This window comes from Nipponia nippon, unplaced genomic scaffold (assembly GCF_047370975.1).
Source record: "Nipponia nippon isolate SJK-2023a ecotype South Korea unplaced genomic scaffold, ASM4737097v1 scaffold_1, whole genome shotgun sequence".
NCBI classification, from domain to species: domain Eukaryota; kingdom Metazoa; phylum Chordata; class Aves; order Pelecaniformes; family Threskiornithidae; genus Nipponia; species Nipponia nippon.
Window position 1 is genome coordinate 18,028,754 of NW_028262290.1, and position 18,525 is coordinate 18,047,278.

Consider the following 18,525-nt stretch of genomic DNA (forward strand, 5'->3'; position numbering starts at 1 on the left):
ATAAATAGAATGACATTGTGTTATATCAGACTAGGAAAAACATCAATCTATGATTTAATATATTAAATTCTAAAAACATACATCATGTCACCAAATAATTATTTTTCTTAACTGACTCATTTAGACCAACTAAATATTAGGTATCCTAGTCTGGATTTTGAAACAGTGGCCCTTTAGATAAAAAGGCAGTATCCCATTAGCAGTTCTTCAAGGCAACTCCTTTTGCAGAGTTTATGCACTGCTATTCTTCATTTTTTATTGTATTTGTAGCTGTGTAATCAAATTTATCTGCATGACATAAAGCCATATTGTGCCATTCATTTTTAAGCAGCATTCCCCATTGATTCCACTCAGGAATGCTGCTTAAAAATGGATGGTACAATATGGCACTTAAATCTGCAGTTACAATTAAATTCTATTAGATCTTAGCTGTAGGAGCTAGAAAGTAGGTAATCTGAAAGTAGTAGCAGGAATTAAAAGCTTCAAGCTGCAGAAAAAAAAAAATGGTAGCAAAAATATTCATTTATTCAAAAGATGAAGAGATTTGAGATTGGTTCTCATACTTATGTAGTCTATTCTTCACAGTTCTTTTACTGAAGTTTTTCCTTGTTGGTTCTTTCTTTTGGTTAAACTGCAAAGGCATGATGGAAAACATATGAGCAATAAGCACATGGCAGGGGCTTTTAACCCTGTAATGTTTTGCAGGAGCTATAGAAAATTTTACTTTCTAGCAGTAGTTAGGTGTAGATTACAGGGATCTGTGGTTCTGTTGTGTGATTTTGCCTCTGCAGTGATCATCTGCATTTCTTTTACAACTAGCGTATGCTGAAATGTGAGAAAAGGTGTCATTGCTGATGGTAATGAATTTTATATTGTATTCTCTATTTACTAATGCATTGCCATAAAGAGGTAGAATTTAGTTCTTTGACAAAGGTGCATGAATACTAATGATCAAGATGGGTAATCTTCCAGATAAAAAAGCTTACCAATTTAAGATGCAGAGTGGGTGATACTTCATTGTTGTTATGATAGGGTTTTTTCAAGGGCTGCAGGGAGTGCTATTTTACAAGACAAGATACCATTACAGTAAATTCAGCACACACAGAAAAGGAACCTTTTGCCATTCATGTTTAATAATTTTTCAAGGAAACAGTGAGCAATGCCTCAACACATCGATTCTTATCATATTCTTGCCACAGTCAAGTGCCTTTCTCTCCTATTAGTGTTTGATTGCTAATCCTGGAAAGCAGGACAAGGACAGCATACTGAGTAGTATTTTTATATGTCAGAGAATAAACTAAAGCAGAAATAAATACAGAAAGTGATACAACATTTCAGAGTCTAAGCAGACATTATTAAAAAATATTGGAATACTATTGGAGAATTACATTAGACAATATCATTTGCCTTTCGAGCTTTTTTTTTTTTTTTGGTTGGTTGGTTTGTTGATTTGTTTTATTCTGCAGGATTTTTTTAATTCCTAGGGAAATGGTGCTTAGCATTTGCTGCTTTTTTGTGTTAAATAACACAGTTTACATTTGTAGATGTGATGAATTTGTTAGAATTTTTACTGTAGGTAGAACTTTCAACGCACAGCACAATAATTAGACATGTTGATTTTCACAGCCTTTCAGTTTTTAACTTTGTAGTTATTAGCAAATGAAATAAATCACAGCACTGTAAAACTGATGCAAAAGCAATGAGACGTACATAGCTGAAATAAGCATAAGTGAAAGTCAGTTGGTAGCATTGTGGTAGTGGAATTATTATATCCAGCCAAACAACTTGATACTAGGTATTTTCCAGAGGCATGAATGTGTTTTATTTTTTTATCAAATTAATGTTTTTAATTCACTGTAGCTATGGTTTCATGTCCCTGGATCCATCTTTGATTTGTGAATAGTAATGTTTAGTGATGGCCAGGGTAGAATCTTCTCTTCCTGAAACTTCTGGCATTTTAAAGTAAGCATGTCCCCAAAGGTAAGAAAGGAAATATAGCCAGAAAACTCTATGGATTTACTAAAATATCAAATAAACCTCTTCCTCCTTCCTGATACATTCAGAAAGGTCTTGGAGGACAGTCTTTCTGCTATAAGAACTAAATGATTTACCACCTAATGATTTATGAAGTTATATATTTTGTCAGATGACAAAGAACAACTGTGTGCTTACATCTTGATTTAACTTTCCTTTATATGATTAGTTTTTGAGACCCAGGAATGTGAATTCTTGTGAGGATAGAGTCGTCATAACAGCAGTTGGGAAACAATGGGAGACACCATAAAGGAAATGGTAAACTCAGAAAAGGCAGAGTGAAAAAGTCCAGAATGAGAATACTAAGTGAAAGAAATTACTATGAAATACTCAATGCAAGTATTTTGGTTTTGCTGCAAGTTAAACTTTACATATGTCAGAGTGACAAATAGTTCATCTCTAAGTCCAATCTGTACTGAGCATGTTCCAGTATAGGCTGCAGACAACGCTGTTGAGAGACTTTGCCCTTAAAGGACCCCTGCTGGAAATCCTGCTTCCAGCCTTGTACTGTGTCTCTTGTCCTCTTACGTGACCAGATATGTGCCCACTATATAACCAATACAGATGTATGTTGCTTTCATGGGATTCAATGTGTGGGAAAAATGTTTAGATGTTTCAGAGAACGTGTCACATAAACATTTTAATTAATATCAGTTATAAAAAGAAAATGGCATTATCTTCACCTTTTAGAGACATTAAAATTGTTTTAATCAGTCTTTAATATTAATGAGAACTCCGATTTTTGAAGGTGCTAAATTGTATTTTGTATTATTTTTTTAATTTGCAAAAATTGCTGGGTTTAATCACTTTTAGAAATCTATGTGCATTTGTCAATGGAATTATTTTGTGTGATTATTTTTATACCAGCTGTAGTAATACTACTTCTAAAATAGTGTGAAATATTTTGGCTAGACGTATACGTACTTAAATCATAGTTGTACCTCAGAGAATCAAGAACACTTTGTACAAGCTTTCTTAAATTATTGTGTATGACACAAACATAATTAGTTTCACTGTTTGCCTAGCTTTAAAAAAATTTCCTGGTGACATTAGTTTGATACTACAGTATGCTATCGATATCATACAGTGTTACACCATCAACACAACATCCACAGTGTTACATATTTAGTAACAATATAACTCAAAAGTCACTGTTGATTTTAGATACACACCTATTAATATCAATATTTTGTAGTGTAAGGCATTGCATGAAAGTGAATAAAAACTTGTAAAATTTGCAGCAAATTTATTTTTGTTTGAAAAATTATCTATGTTAAGTTAAATAATTTATATAAAAATATATGTTTATTTAAAATAAACCGTTAGGGTTTTTTTATCTTGTTCTGTTCTAAGCATACTAGTAGTTTTGTAAAATCACAAATACCTTACTTAACTGTATAACTTGTAGTAATAAAAAAGAATTGGGGTATAAAAAATCTGGACTTTATAAATAATGGTCCACTATATGCTGAGTACTAAATATATAGCTATTAACTTAAAGTATTGCTCTTGTGTGTTATTACTTCAAGTTTTATTAAAAATTAAAGGTGAAATTCTGTCCGTTTTGGTGTCAATGGCATTGACTTCAGTGGAATCATAATTTTACCCTGAATTTGCACATTATTGTATATCTATCTGCTGATTAGGGAAGTATAATAATGATATGAGTGCTGGAGTGGGATGGTATTATTGGTCTTTGTTGAAATAACTCATTTATTCACTAACAAACAGTAAAGAAGGAAATGGGGTTAGGGAGAAGTAACAAGCTTTTTGGCAATCTTATTTCTCTAATTTTAGTGCTTTTGTTGCTTATATTCTTTCATATTCTCTTATTTTTCATCCAAAATCTGGAACAAAAAATCTTCAGTACTTACAGGCTTGTAAACAAATCTGTTTTCATCAAAAAATATTTACGACATTCAGCTAGTGAAGAGTTTGTGTTTTTCAAATAACTCAACGCAAATAAGTCCCTGGATGTAAGGCTCAACCAAGACTATTGCTTCTTGGCAAAAAGTGCCAATAATTCTATTCTCTAAATACATTTTCACAAGAAAGCATGATATTTCACATGATGGTGGATTGACAGAAGACACTGAGATTATTCTTTTAGCCATAGTGAATAATATTCCATGTACATATAGTAGTCTTAGTGCTTAGTCCGTATCTCAGAGTGGGTGCCTATCAGTAAAGTTGTACTGAGCATCGCCAAGACTATGTCCTTTTCTGGGTCCTGACTGATTTTCTAATCTCTAATATTTGTGCCACATCTACCACATGCACACACGCATGCACAAGCAAAAGTCAAGGTCCTTCTGTTGACCTATTTCAAACACCATGACTTTCCCACTAGCCCATTAAATCACTTGCAAATTGTATATGCAGACTGGAGCAATAGGTACCATCTGCTTACATTTCAGGTACACAGTCTGTCAGACTCTGCAGCTACACCATACTGAAAGGAACCCGTGTTAATGCAAATTGCAGAAATCCATGCTCAAAGCAATGGGGCCTTAAGTTGCTAACATTAAAAGATGTATTCTTTTCATGGTATACTCTACCATATATTTTGTGTGAATTAACTAAAAGTAGTCTTAAAAAGCATGATTTGTAGCTAAGCTAATAAATAGCTTGTATTTAGTACGACAAGTAATGAGATAAAAATCTTCTGAAATAATAGTAAGAAACCCATGTTTTTCTTATCTAATGTAATTCAGAAGTTATTAATGTTTTGAGAGCATACCACAAAAAACAGATTTGTTTGTGTTTAGCAAACAAAACATTGAGTAGTACTTATTTTAGAAAGACACCTACTTCTTAACAGAGGAAACAAATTTGTTAAATAGATATGTTAACATTAAACTCATTAAAAAAAATGTTTTATAGTCCAAAGCGGTTAGAAGAAATATTCTAAACAGATGCCATAATCTTGACAATAGATTTAACTACTAAGTTGCAAAGTGTGTATGAGAAGCAGGTAATAGACATAGGAAAACACTAACACTTATGACTGTTTCATATAAATGCACCTGAACATTTGATGAAACAAAAGAAGAAAAAGCACTGTTTCTTGTTTGACAGTTTTGAATAATGCCAAATGCTAACTTCTATTGTTAACCTTATAAAAAGATATTGTTGTAGTAAATAGAATTGTTAGTTATCTGCCATTTTATCAAGTATTATAGCTAATAATGGTAGAATAAACATGATGTTTGTGTGATAAAGAAAAGTGTTTGCTCATAACTTTATATATTTAATGTTATAAATAATTGAGATATAAATAAGTGGTACATCATGTTCAGTCAAGGAATTCTGACTTTCTTATTTCAGTAGTTTTATACATTATTTTGAATTATGAGACTATTGGCATGAGTAAGAATTTACTAGTGTGCAGAAGGGCTGCATAATCTATGCTTTTATCAGAGTATAAAGCATCATACAAATGAATAATAGTTTTGTATGCTGTGAATAATAGCATACTGTGTATAAAGCACATCATTATTTTGTTAAGATGGTTGATAAATGGTAAAGAAAAACATTAATTGATCTGGAAAACTGCAGAGTGCCATCAATTCTCTTTTGATGTATGAGAAAGTTGTGCATACTCAGTACTTCACAGGATATACAAATTTAATCCAGTGTAGAATTGTAATAAAATTTACTGTAATAGCATATACCAACATAGAACAAATCACTTTAAACTGATTTTTTCTGATATTGTATTATTCAAAACTGATTAACTTCACTTTCTAGCACCCTGTGGAAGCCGCTCAACAGGCTCTGAAGGCACTGTATTATCACCAAACTACCCCAAGAATTACAGTGTTGGTCACAACTGTGTTTACTCTATCACTGTTCCCAAGGAATTTGGTAAGTAGATCTGGTCTCATTCATATCTTTTTGTTGCTTGGATATTTTCAACAATTCTGGATGATTTGTGTGCTGCTTCTATATTAAACATACAAATGTGAAAAGGCTGTTTTAAACTGACATTTCTGTTTATACTTTTTGTCATTTTTATAGTGCACTATTTTCTCAAAATGCTTATATTTACCATTATCTTTTGAAATTACTGTTGTTCAGTTATTTTTGTCTCACTGTGACAGCCAACATGTAACTTAGAATATTGCTGTGATACTAGCCAAAGGTATTAGTGGTACCAGTTAAGGTTTCTCTTCACACACGATCATGTGCCAAGGCTCTAGAAAGTGTAGCATAGTTCCAGTAAATCCACGTAAGCAGGTTAAAAAACATTTTTCTTAAATGTGTGGTAATATTGCTGTCACAATCCTTGGCTACTCTGCATCATGAGGCAATAGTATAGTCTTTGCTGAGGAATGAAATTAGAGCAGCATGTGTTTATCTGGTTTTAGTAGATTCCCAGATCCTCCATCAAAACTTCACTCCCATCCTAATATTTTTTCTGATGACTAGATGAAACTTTTAAAGATGTCCCACACAAAGACAAGGCTTTTACAACACTGTTTTATCACTCTGGATTTATGAATTATTTTATCTCACTTTATTATTAAACAATGCCTATGATGACAGCTGATAGTTTGTTATTCACTTTGACTCCTTGGTAAGCAGTATGACACATACTGAATATCATTTATTCTTTAAATATTCGTGCTTCAGATTTATGCTTCGATAAGTAGGACTTTTTATTCTGACTATGTTCACATTTCAGTTCATCAAATGACAGGTGCCTGGGGATGGGGATAGGTATTTATTAATCTTCCTTCATGTTGATTCTGCAAACATTTTATTCAAATTAAAGACAATGCTTGAACTGCTGTGTATCCACCTGCCATACTCATGATGACTGAAGTCCCTTAATATCCAATTAATTTGTTCTTATATATAGCATAGAGTTACATAGGCTACTACAAAATAAACAGGCTTTTAAAAGTATTGTCTCCTAAGCCATAGGAATCTCTACTTATTCCACATTTCCACAATTCTTGGTTTATTTCTAGCTGTTGCAAGCATATGCTTTTAACATAGCTAATTTGTTTTAGATAAACTGTAAAGATTATGTCCTCTCATTTCCATCAAATCTGATACTCAGTTTATGACACAGATGTCAACATGTAAAGAGTTAAAATTACTGCAATAAAGGATTTAAAATGTTAATGCTCTGTACTTCATGTCTTTGACATTCTGGATGGAAATGTAATTTTGTGATTTCTGGAACTAAAGACAGAATTCCCAAAACAAGACATGGAAATGTGGAAAAATCCCACTGTTCTGTATAGTTATTTGGAATAATTTGACAAATACTCATTTTCTTTACACATTAAGCATGTTAAGAACAGTATTAAGGAATTCTGTTTCACCCTTTCACAGTGCTTATACAAAAAAAAAAGAAAAATGCTGATACAAAGAAGGAAAATCATGGTTTAGATATGATTAACCCTGCCATACAAGGACACAGTGATGTATTGGGGATATGATTATGATAGAGTATTGGCCATTTCTCTCGAGCTTTTTGGCTGTCCTACCTTGGGATAGTCCTTTACTCTTTTTCTTGTGTTTAAACAGCATATTTTGACAATTTGGCCAGGTATCTGTAGAATATACCATGGAAGTATTTAATCCACTTTTGCGAATACAGAAAATATGAATGCTTGTGTGTTGAAAGAGAAAAGTAAAAAAAAATACTTGGCAGTAGCCATTAAAAAATAAGAATAACATGACACATCGAATAGGCCAAACCAAGTATTTCCATTTTAGCTGTTTTTTTGGAATGATAGTCCTGCAGTAATAGGGAGCAGAATTCCTTGCACCCAAAACATCAAATTTTAAAATATGAGTTACACAGTGCTGTATTTTTTTGTAAGTTATTAATATGTTTTTTTCTCTGACCCATGCTCTTTCTCTAATCTATCGTTACTAAAATTATTCCAGTAACGACCACTAAGAAAGTCAAAGTAATTTTGACAATTGATTTAACCTGTGTTTTCTACACTCAAGATAATTATTTTGTCTGTCTGAAATTTTAAAGGTTTGTGTAATTAATGTGTTTTATCTAATAGCTTTTATTTTTAACTCATCACAATATACTCAAGTACAGTTGCAAAGAAGGATAGCCATACATTTTTAATGCTGAGCTCTTTAAGATCAGCTTTAGGAAATTATTACCTGTAACACTATAATTTTGGGTCCTGATAGAAGTCATTGCATTAAGAAAAGAGTGTTTTCTTGCTGCTTGATATGGATTGTGTAGGGATCACTCACTGACAAGATGGTCCCCAAAAAATACTGGCCTTTGTGGCCTCTGTGGAAAGACACCAGATTTCATCTTGAATTCACTTGCTAATGTGCATCATGACACGTAGATTTGTCAGAGATTATTCACAACAACAACAAAGAGTCAAAACAAGCTTTTTTGGAGAATGACCGGGTACTCCAGCAAACCTGCTGGCATAAGATAATTTAAAGTAATTTTCCTAAAGAAAACAGCAAAAAATCTTCTTCTGTAATCTTTCCTATGGCTCCAACTTTCAATGTGCAATATAACATTCAAATATTTGCTGAATGGAACCTCTTCAGGAAGTATTTTGGCATCCAGTACAGTATATGAGATCTTATAATAGAACACAGTTTTAAAAAAAGCTAAAACCAGGCCAATATAGAAAAACCCACAAATAATGGAACAGCATATTCAGTGTGTAGAAGGCAACTCATTGGCCTGGATTAGTTTTTGATGGAATGAAAAGGAAAGCTATTTCATGTGCAGCTTTTCAGGTTCTCAAGCCCAAAATTCTGTGGAAAAGTCATTGCAGTGTGGACTTTTTTTCAATGTTTCATTATTCTGTCATGCAGAATCACAGTTGCAATATTTCATACCATGACAGGTTTAAGCTAGAAGATAAATGATTCACAAAAGCACACAGTATGCCACAGGCAAAATCTTTTGTAAACATGGAAGACTCATCTTCTTTGACACTCTCCCAGTGGTATTTTAAAACAATGTAATGATTGTAAATTGTTCAACACTGAAATCCAGCACTGGCAACACTGAAATCCAGCACTGGTTACAATTAAAATGCAGATGTTTAAGATTTTATTTTGTTTTCCTGATGCACATGAATTAATTTGTATGCTATTCGCTGCATAAGTGTCATCTATACTTCTATTTAAATTAATATTTTTAACAGTTAAATAAGCTTTATATCAACTTGCCTCAGCAAATGGCTTTCCTTTCTGTTAGAGCAAAAAGTTAGATCAAACATACACAGTAAGAAACGTAACTGTGGTTTATGAGCTATGCTATCAGAAAATTAAGTATCGATTCTCAGTGGCTATTGAAAAATATAAAATTTAAATCAGAGCTCTTTTTTTCCTACAAAGAAGCTAAAAACATGTATGTAATTGGGAAACTGCCTAGTTTCTATGGAGACTGTACATTTGGTTTACATTTACAACAAGATATAATATTAAGAAAATGACAAACACTTTATTCATAAGCATGGAATTTTAGGACAAGATTTCTTAGAATTTTGGCAATGAAGGTAGATCCAGTTTGCTTACTATAAACAGGGAAGTTAAAATCCACTGTTCTCTTCAATTCCTGAATAACTGACTTGTATTCACAGACACCTTTCTATCATACAGTTATATCATTTTCAGCTTTCCCTTGTGTCTTTTCTTGAATTTCTGTTATGAGATAGCCCTGATTTATTGTAAATAAGCAGCAGAGGGAAGAAACAGAGACAAACAGCAGGGTTTTGGGATTATTATTATTATTTATTAAATCCTTTAAAGAGTAATTTTTTGCAAATACTGGAAGGTACACATAAAACTTTTATTCTGACAGTGAAGACACACATTGAGCAAACAATGTTGTCAACATGTGTTTTCTCCTAGAGAGTTCACTTCATCTAGAACTGTTAGACAGCTTAAAAGCCATGTCACACTAGAATTATTTCAGTACTGCTTGATTTGATTTCAAACTCAGTTTACATTTGGAAAGAAAAAAAGATAGGCAAGGAGAGATCATATGTAGCAGAATGTACCAAATGACAACCTCCCATCAAGAGGGAATAAGAACCAAATGGTATTTATGATAATACTTAGCTGCGTTAAAGTAAGACATTTGCTTTTAATATCTTGAATCCATCATCACTGCTGTGTACATCTTAATTTCATTTAAGAAATGTGTCAGACATGTATGGACTGACATTTTTAAAATGTGGACTATTTAACTCTCTATCTAAAATACAAGTGGATGGAAATGTCTGGCTGAATATCTAGATTTAATATTTTTAACCATAACTAAACAATTATTGAATTAAACAATGCTTTGCTGAATGGGAGATGGAGATGTTAGAGGATGGAGATGTTAGAGGATGATATGAAATATCAAAATGCTACCATAGGTGGGAATCTTATTCTGTTTCCTACCTTCTTTTCATACAGGCAACCATTTCAAAGTCAGTGGGACTGCATTGTCCAAACAATGATTACTTGTCAGCAAAATGGAGTGGAACCACAAAGACTGCTCCAAATGTTTGTATGCCCTACTTAATAAAGGCTTAAGACACCAATTTCAGGAGAAAGGGACAATGATCCGGCTTGTACCATGTATTTTATAAAAAGTCGGTGAGTCCACCTTTCCTTCCCAAAAAGAATGACTTCAAAACCACATGAATTCCAAGAAAAGTGACCATTATTTATTTGTGCATTTTGAAAAAGTATTTTTTTTCCAGGTAATCATAAAACTATATTTTTAAGACAAAACCTTCTACTTTTTTGTGTATGTGTTTAGAAGAATTTGGCATAAAGACGGAAAAGCTAACTGTATCACAGGACAATTAATATAAAAACTAAAAATATTTTTAAAAAATGAATCATTTAGTCCAGATATTTAATGAAATTCAATTTAGTTCAGCATGGCAACAAGTTAGATTAGGAGTATGGTACTTCAGTTTTCTCATTTATTTTCTCAGTTTTCTGAAGTATAGAGTGAACATCATGCGATATTGAGGATGTACATGCAAAAATTTATTATTAACAATAGGGTGATGTATTTGCTGTATGAGTAAAACTAATAGACAATAGAAAGTTCATGCCCCTTTTCCTTTTTTCTTGGCATTTTTTCAACTCTGTTGCCCTGTTGCCATGTCTCTTTTTAACACCATTCTGTTAATGCAAGATTTTCAAAGGATCTTGTACTAGTATCCAAAAACATGAGAACAATGTTCAGTAAATTCTTATAACTGAGCTTCAAAACCCCAGCATTAAAAAGTGTATGGAAGTCCCTTTCTGTAATTTTCTCCAGTCAGCTAACTAAGCTTCATTCAAAAGTACATAAACAGCAGTATTATCTGTGATAGAATTTAGAAACTCTGGCCAGAACTGAGATGTCTTTGTGCAAAGGGTATCAGGCAGACACAGAAGTGGTTTTTATCCCAGAGACGATAAGCCTAAGTGAGGTAATATGCAATCAGACATACAATTGGCAAAGTGTTCTTTCTTTCTTTTTTTTTTTTTTTTTTTTTTTATGATGTATTATCAGTATGGAAATGAAACATTTGCAACATTAGTGTAAATACTGCTTTCTGTTAATTTAGCTCATTGCAAGAATCTTATTTTGATTTGAAAATTCTCTGAGTGGACTTAACTGTGGTGGGTACATGTCTTTTCATTTGATTCTTGTGTCAAGTTAATTTTGAGAGTTAATGAAGAACACTGAAGGGGGATAAGAATGGAGTCAAGTTGCCTAGAGCCAGGAAAATATGTAGGTTGTGTATATTGTGCTAGAAACAAATAATACACCCTCCCACCGCAATGGAAATTGAATATTCTTAATGTGCATTCAATGTGCATTGAATGACTGAATATGAATTTATTTTCCACTATTATTTTGATTAAATATAAAAAATAAACTATTTGTTTGAAATGTACAATGCATTTTTAAGGCATAGTTCCTTTCTTCCTTAAAGTAAGAAGATTATATACCTATATAATAAATACAATAAGGATGACTAGAATCTGGCTTCCTGTACTGTGTGGATTTTAGCAAGAAAAGAATGTACAGGTGGTGAGCCAGAAACATAAGAAAACAAAAGTCTATCTATCTTCTGCACAATAAATGGACACAAAAAGTTTAATGGAGAAAAAAAAAATCTTCATCCATAAATGTAAGATCTGGACCTTTGGAGTCAGATGCAGTGACATGATCCGTGTTTTAATCTGTATAATCCAAGTGGAGATGCTCTAAATCTGTGAACGTATCTTTTCTTGAAAAGCTTCCCTTAAACATATGCTGATTTATGTGCATATGTGTTTTAGGCTGGTATGCAAAGAAAATAGGTGTGTATACATGTAATTTAACTCTCTGGTGGGATACATTTCCTCTTGGTTTTGTTAGGTACCTGTCTATGGAGGTTACATATCTAGTCTAAGCCATTCGGATGTTTGCTCTAATCAACAGAGAGAGATACATATTCCCATGGAATGATTCATCCCACCTAAAACATCTATCTGCAATTTTTGGAAGGAGATAAATTCTTTGTAATGTGAAAGAAACAACACAGCCTCATTTTATCATATTTGCTCTGTCAGCTGCCGTGGGTTAAATGAATTAGAAAACATTGCTGCTAGTGTAAGCTACATCCATCCAGTAGTCATGCTGCACACAGATAGCTTCATGATTTTATCTCTGAGTATACGGTAAGGCTGGCAATTTTAGATACTTTTCAGTTAGCAGTCATCTAGGGGCTTGAGCTTGGATATTCAAATTCAAGCTTTACTTAGTGATTCCTCATCCTCAAATCTTTTAATTCTAACACTGGAGGCAAACAAAACCTGTGTCTTATTGTTAAGCATATCTTAGACAAAAACATTCCTGCTTGTTCAAATGTTGTTAGATCACATACTCAGGAAGAATTCCAGGTAACGGACTGCATTATATCAGATATTCTGAAGGAACAAGAATCCATGGCCTATAGCCTGTCTACACAATGAATACATAATGGATTTATGCTGCTATCTGGAAAAAGAAAATTAAAGGCAGGATTAGTTATATGCTGGAAATATTTTTTGCTGTAGGTTTTTTTCTTTTTTAGCAATTATTAAGTATTTTCTTCTCCAGAATATATAATAAATGTACCTTAAAGTACTACTTAAAATATAAATATTTTCAGAGGTGGCGTAAAATGAATTATAATGCAAGAATTTACATTACATATGCAAACTAGGAAATTATTTTCCCATTGATGTAAAATTTTTTTTCTATGAAGAATATTTTGAAAGTTTTAACAAGGTTGTGCCAAAGATCTCTATTTTTCATTATGTTTCAAACAGAGAGATAATACTAACTACATAATTCAGATATGAATAGGCTCATATCAATATATTGTATATTGAAGATATCTGGTAGATATACCTGAAAATATTTTTTATCATACTTTTAAGTACACATGAATTGCTGTGCTATCTGGTCTCCATAAAATAGCTGGAGATTACAGTCTAAGATTTTGGGAGAATAGAGGTGAGCATTAGTTGTATAACTATTAACTTCTGGTTTGCTTTTCTAATTCAAGGCCAAGTTTGTGTCACTCAGATGCTGACTATATAATTTAAAGAAGTACCAGAAGGTCATTTCACATCACTTTCTATTTATCTATGAATCTCCCAGGTTTATGAAAGGAAGGACTGGCAGGTTTTATATATGCAAACTCACAGCTGGGGAGTATTTCATTCATTGGTTCAGTGCTTAACATGCTTGCCAAGCGAGCAGATGCCAATAAAAAAGTCACCATAGGGTGACTTTTAAAGGAGATCAAAGTATTCAATGTATTTTTAAAATAAAATTTGAAGAGATTTACTATTTTAGTTGCTTAATATGATTTGAAGTCACTTTTTCAATGCTGCTTTTATATTTTCTCAATAAAAATGATTAGTTTTGGCTCAAATATTAATGATGTTTTTGAATATAATAATGGCCAATTTAATACAGCTTAAGCTATTGAGTTTGACTATAAAGATATGGCAACAGTATAGCTGTCTTTTTAATAGCCTAATAACAAAGTGTAATGATGATAAGACCACATCTGTGGTCTTCGAAGAAATTCGTGGCTTCACAATAAGTAAAATAATTTGACTATAATGGCAATGAATTGATGAAAGATTTCTAAAGATTTTTTTTTCTTTTTTTTGGAGCAGTGTGACTCCAGCTGCTGCAAATATTTAATTATCAAACCTTGTTCACAGGAAATGCTGTTATTAAAATAGTTGAAATTAGTCTGGGTTCCTGATTCCAAATGACAGACAACAGACTACATCATTACATTTCACTTACATGCTTTCCAATACATGTTACTACCCTGAGGAGGAGACTGAGTGGTGGCAGACTTTTTAAACAATTCTGTTTTTTTGTTAGGTTCACTTCTTAGGAGAGGATTGAAGTACTTTAGCAGCACAGTACTGAAAGCATGCATCACCACTGATTAGGTCCTTTTAATGTAAAGTTATATTAATAATGAAGATGTCATTTTTACTCTTAATCTCTGTATGAGTGAAAAAACTGCTTCCTCACTCTTCAAGCCTGGCCAGAGTGGGGTTCATTAGGTGGTGCAAAATTGCTTACTTCTGACCAGCAGACTTCTGGGATTCAGGAGTATCCTGCTGCCCCAACAACGAATGTCTGCTCTAGATGGGCCTTCCTCGTTCATCCTGTTGGAACAAGGCCACAGTGCACCTGAGAATTCACCTAGCTGCATATGAAGCCAGGCAGAGAGCAGGTAAGCTCTCTCTGGAGAGCCTGACTCTTCAAGGATTAGCTAGGCTGTGGAAATTTATAGTTTTGCTTTTCATTCCTAGGAATTACAGATAACAAAATAATCAAGGGAAAGTGGTTACATCAGTCTTCCTGGGGGAAAAAAGAGCTCTTACAGCTTGTGATTCTTCTAGAAACATTAATTTTGCATATATGACTATATAAAATCTCAGAAAACTGGAAAGGCTAACAGTGCTTCTATTTAGAACAAGATATAGTTTGTCTGATAGGGTACACTTCTCAGATGATAGAAACGAATGAGGCTTCAAATTTCACTCAGACTAAAGAAAGTCTAAAACTCTATTCACCTGCTCACCTAGTTCTTTAACTAATGGGCTATAAAAAATTATGAAAAATGAAAATCATACCAGCCTCACAAACCAGTCTAGACTTCATCTAAGTAAATGGTGTTCTTCTTGGGGGATTGGTAGATTTGGCCTTATAGCTCAGATACTAAATTCTGGAAATAACTCTTCCTGGCTTCATAAAAGGGATGAATAGTAATCATTATGTAGCTGTTCATAAATACCATTAGCTTTCATTTAAATCACCTGTAAATTTTTGAAGTTAAATGTATTTTCAATAATCAGTAGATACAGGCCATTGGACCAGGCCTTTCTTTCTCTTGGTTTTGTTTTTGTTGGGTTTCTCCTCCCCGCCCCCCCCCCCCGCCCCGCCCCCGCATTTTCGCACCTTTTTACCTGCAAAAATCAATAGGAAACTCATCCTAACAGAACAGCTGAGGAATCTCCAAGTGCCCACTCCCTAACTTAGAAGTTTCACTGGTTGGCAGTAAGAGACAGAGAAACCTGGCCAAGGAATCCATGAGGAGCCATTGTGACCATTGCCAAGTTTCCATCTTGAAGTATTTTGCTATATTTCAGGGAAGAAGTTTGTTAGGATCAGGCTAGGATCAAGGAACTGCAAAAAATCTTCTTACAAAAGTCTTCCACTTATAAAACTTTTCAGTATTAAGCCCTGCTCATGTAGATATAATCCATACTTCTCACCTTTCCTCTTCATTATATTCCTTTGCATATAAACCATTCCTCTCTCAAGTAAGCTTATTTGTATTGACTCAGATATTTGTGTTCACCACTGTGCACACAGATACAATCTTCAAAGATACAGGATTTCTCTCAGTGATTTCTCTGTAATTACCTTTGTTTAGAAAACAAATTAAAAAAGGATTTGCAATCCTCACTAAACTTTGCTTTGTGTTTCTTCCAATTGCAGTCCTGACTCAATTAGTCAAATCATGAGTCCACACTCTTAAAACAGAATGTCTGAGCAGTCTATGTTACTGAAGAAAGGTTGGTTTCTTTAGCTGTTTGCTGTTTGTATCCAATTATTTATTTGTAGTAATTTAAAAAGAAATATTCTAGTTAAACTTGGGATAGAGATGAATTCCATCTACTCTGTTAACATCAGTAAATTTCAGGAAAATGGGATTAAATGCTCCCCGGGAAAAAAAAAAAAAAACTTGGAAGCCAGACTCTTGCACACATTTTGTGGCAACCGTCCCCCCCTTTTTTATAAGAGTTTAGAATTTGAAATGTATTTCGAGAAGTCATTAAAAGACTGTCAAAATATGGCTATTTGGTGGGAGGAAATTGCTTTGAGTTGCTGCTTAGAGAAGATGTTGAATTTCTGTTTTGGGGGCAGGTGTGCAAAACCAGTGAAGGATGACAGTCCTATTGTTTCTGATAGGTTCCATTTGGGGTATGTCAATTAGGCAGGAGAATGGAAGAGGACTGTATCAGTCGATGATTACAAGGGATAAATAGCAGAAGAAGTGATGGGAAGAACAAGAAAAGTAGTGTATATACATATGTATGGATACCTATGCATGTATGTTGTCAAAGGGTAAAGCCTCCCTGACAGCAACACTCAGCTAATGAGACTTGCCTACCTCTAACTGATTATATGAGCATTGCTTGCACTGTTGTCATGGTTTAACCCCAGTAGGCAATCAAGCACCACACAGCTGCTCTCTCCTGCTCCCTCCACGCAGTGGGAAGGGAGAGAGAATCTGAAGAGCAAAAGTAAGAAAACTTGTGAGTTGAGATAAGAACAGTTTAATAATTGAAATAAAATATAATAATGATAATAATAATAACAATAATAATAATAACAATAATAATAATGAAAACAACAAGAGTGAGAGAGAGGAACAAAAATCAGGAAAAACAAGTGATGCAACCGCTCACCAACCAACACCCAGCCAGTCCCTGAGTAGCAATCCCTGCCGCCCCAGCCAACTCCTCCCAGTTTATATATCGAGCATGACATCATATGGAATAGAATATCCCTTTGGCCAGTCTGCGTCAGCTGTCCTGGCTGTGCCCCCTCCCAGCTTCTTGTGCACCTGGCAGAGCATGGGAAGCTGAAAAGCCCTTGACTTAGTGTAAGAACTACTTAGCAACAACTAAAACATCAATGTGTTATCAACAGTATTCTCATGCTAAATCCAAAACACAGCACTACACCAGCTACTAGGAAGAAAATTAACTCTAGCCCAGCCAAAACCAGGACAACTGGGAAGAAAAAGGCAAACACAAACTTTGTTATTGTCATGGGGTGAGACCTACTTAAGAACACTGTTCAGATAAAAGACACCTGTGCCACACCTATCCAGGTCTAACAGATAAAATTATCCCAATATGTGCAGAAAAGAAGAAAAAAAACCACAGATGAACCTTGTGAAAGAGTTACCCTAAGGTGGAGATGGTATGTATAGGCATCAGGATGCCAGGCAAGACTCAGACATGTCAAACATTTGGTGCAAGTATTCTGTTTCCCTGAAAGTATGGTACCGGTCACAGCTTGACTGAAGGAGCTGATGTCTTGGCCAGTGTAAGTGTGAAGTTATATATATGTCATAGAACAGAAATCTTAGACTATCACTACCTACTTCTATCTACTACATTATCCACCTTGCTTTGTAAAAATATGTAGGATTATATGTCACTGGGTGGTGTGGTTCTCTTATTGTGACTATCACACCCCAAATTCCATGGTAACAGTATACGTATTATATGTAATATTGGATGGACATCTCTGCTTTTTGCTTTAATACTTAAGGCCTGCATAGACCTGTCATTTTTAAATGTATGTGATGCTGAATATCCACTTGCACTGTTCTGAAGTTATCATAGTCAATTAGAAATGTTTCTACAAAAAATGTTTTTTGTGAGGTTTCTTGTCATGATTGAATCACCAAGTCAAACTGTTATTTATCCAAATCATCTGTTCCTCCTGCGCTCTTCTTCCTTTTTCCCTTTCCCAGTCTCCATAAAGGACTGTGGATCCTTAAGAAAACTGTTTTGGCTATACCTTCTTGTTTATACTTACAGCAGTGGCATCAAGAGGAGAGTAAAAATCCTCAAAATATTAACATATACTATTAAGAATTATTAAAAATGTTGAGGCTCGATATTGTGCTGTATAGAGAGGGTAAATCTTGTAATAATATAACTTTGGTGGTTATTTAGTATAAGTATTGTTGACCAATGTCCAGTAATTTACAGGAAACAGTATTTTAAGAAAAAGTTCATGTTTTCATTAAGTATGTCATGTCCAATTAAATACTTAAATTTAAATTAATTTTTAAGATCAAAGTACACAGTTAAAGCCTTAAATTAGTTTAATATACCTCTAAGATAAGCATTCTTATTTTTAGTTACAATCTTATGACACTGATCCAC

The 18,525-nt window shown here is 33.7% G+C and overlaps 1 protein-coding gene across 1 annotated transcript in view; it reads left to right on the forward strand.

Annotated features, from left to right (window-relative positions):
* The window catches only part of CSMD3 (CUB and Sushi multiple domains 3), a 746,059-nt gene that overhangs the window by 558,082 nt on the left and 169,452 nt on the right, over positions 1–18,525 (forward strand). Inside the window, exon 32 of the mRNA XM_087747332.1 lies at positions 5,785–5,901. Coding sequence (XP_087603458.1) covers positions 5,785–5,901 — 117 coding nt within the window. The remainder of the gene's footprint in view (positions 1–5,784; positions 5,902–18,525) is intronic.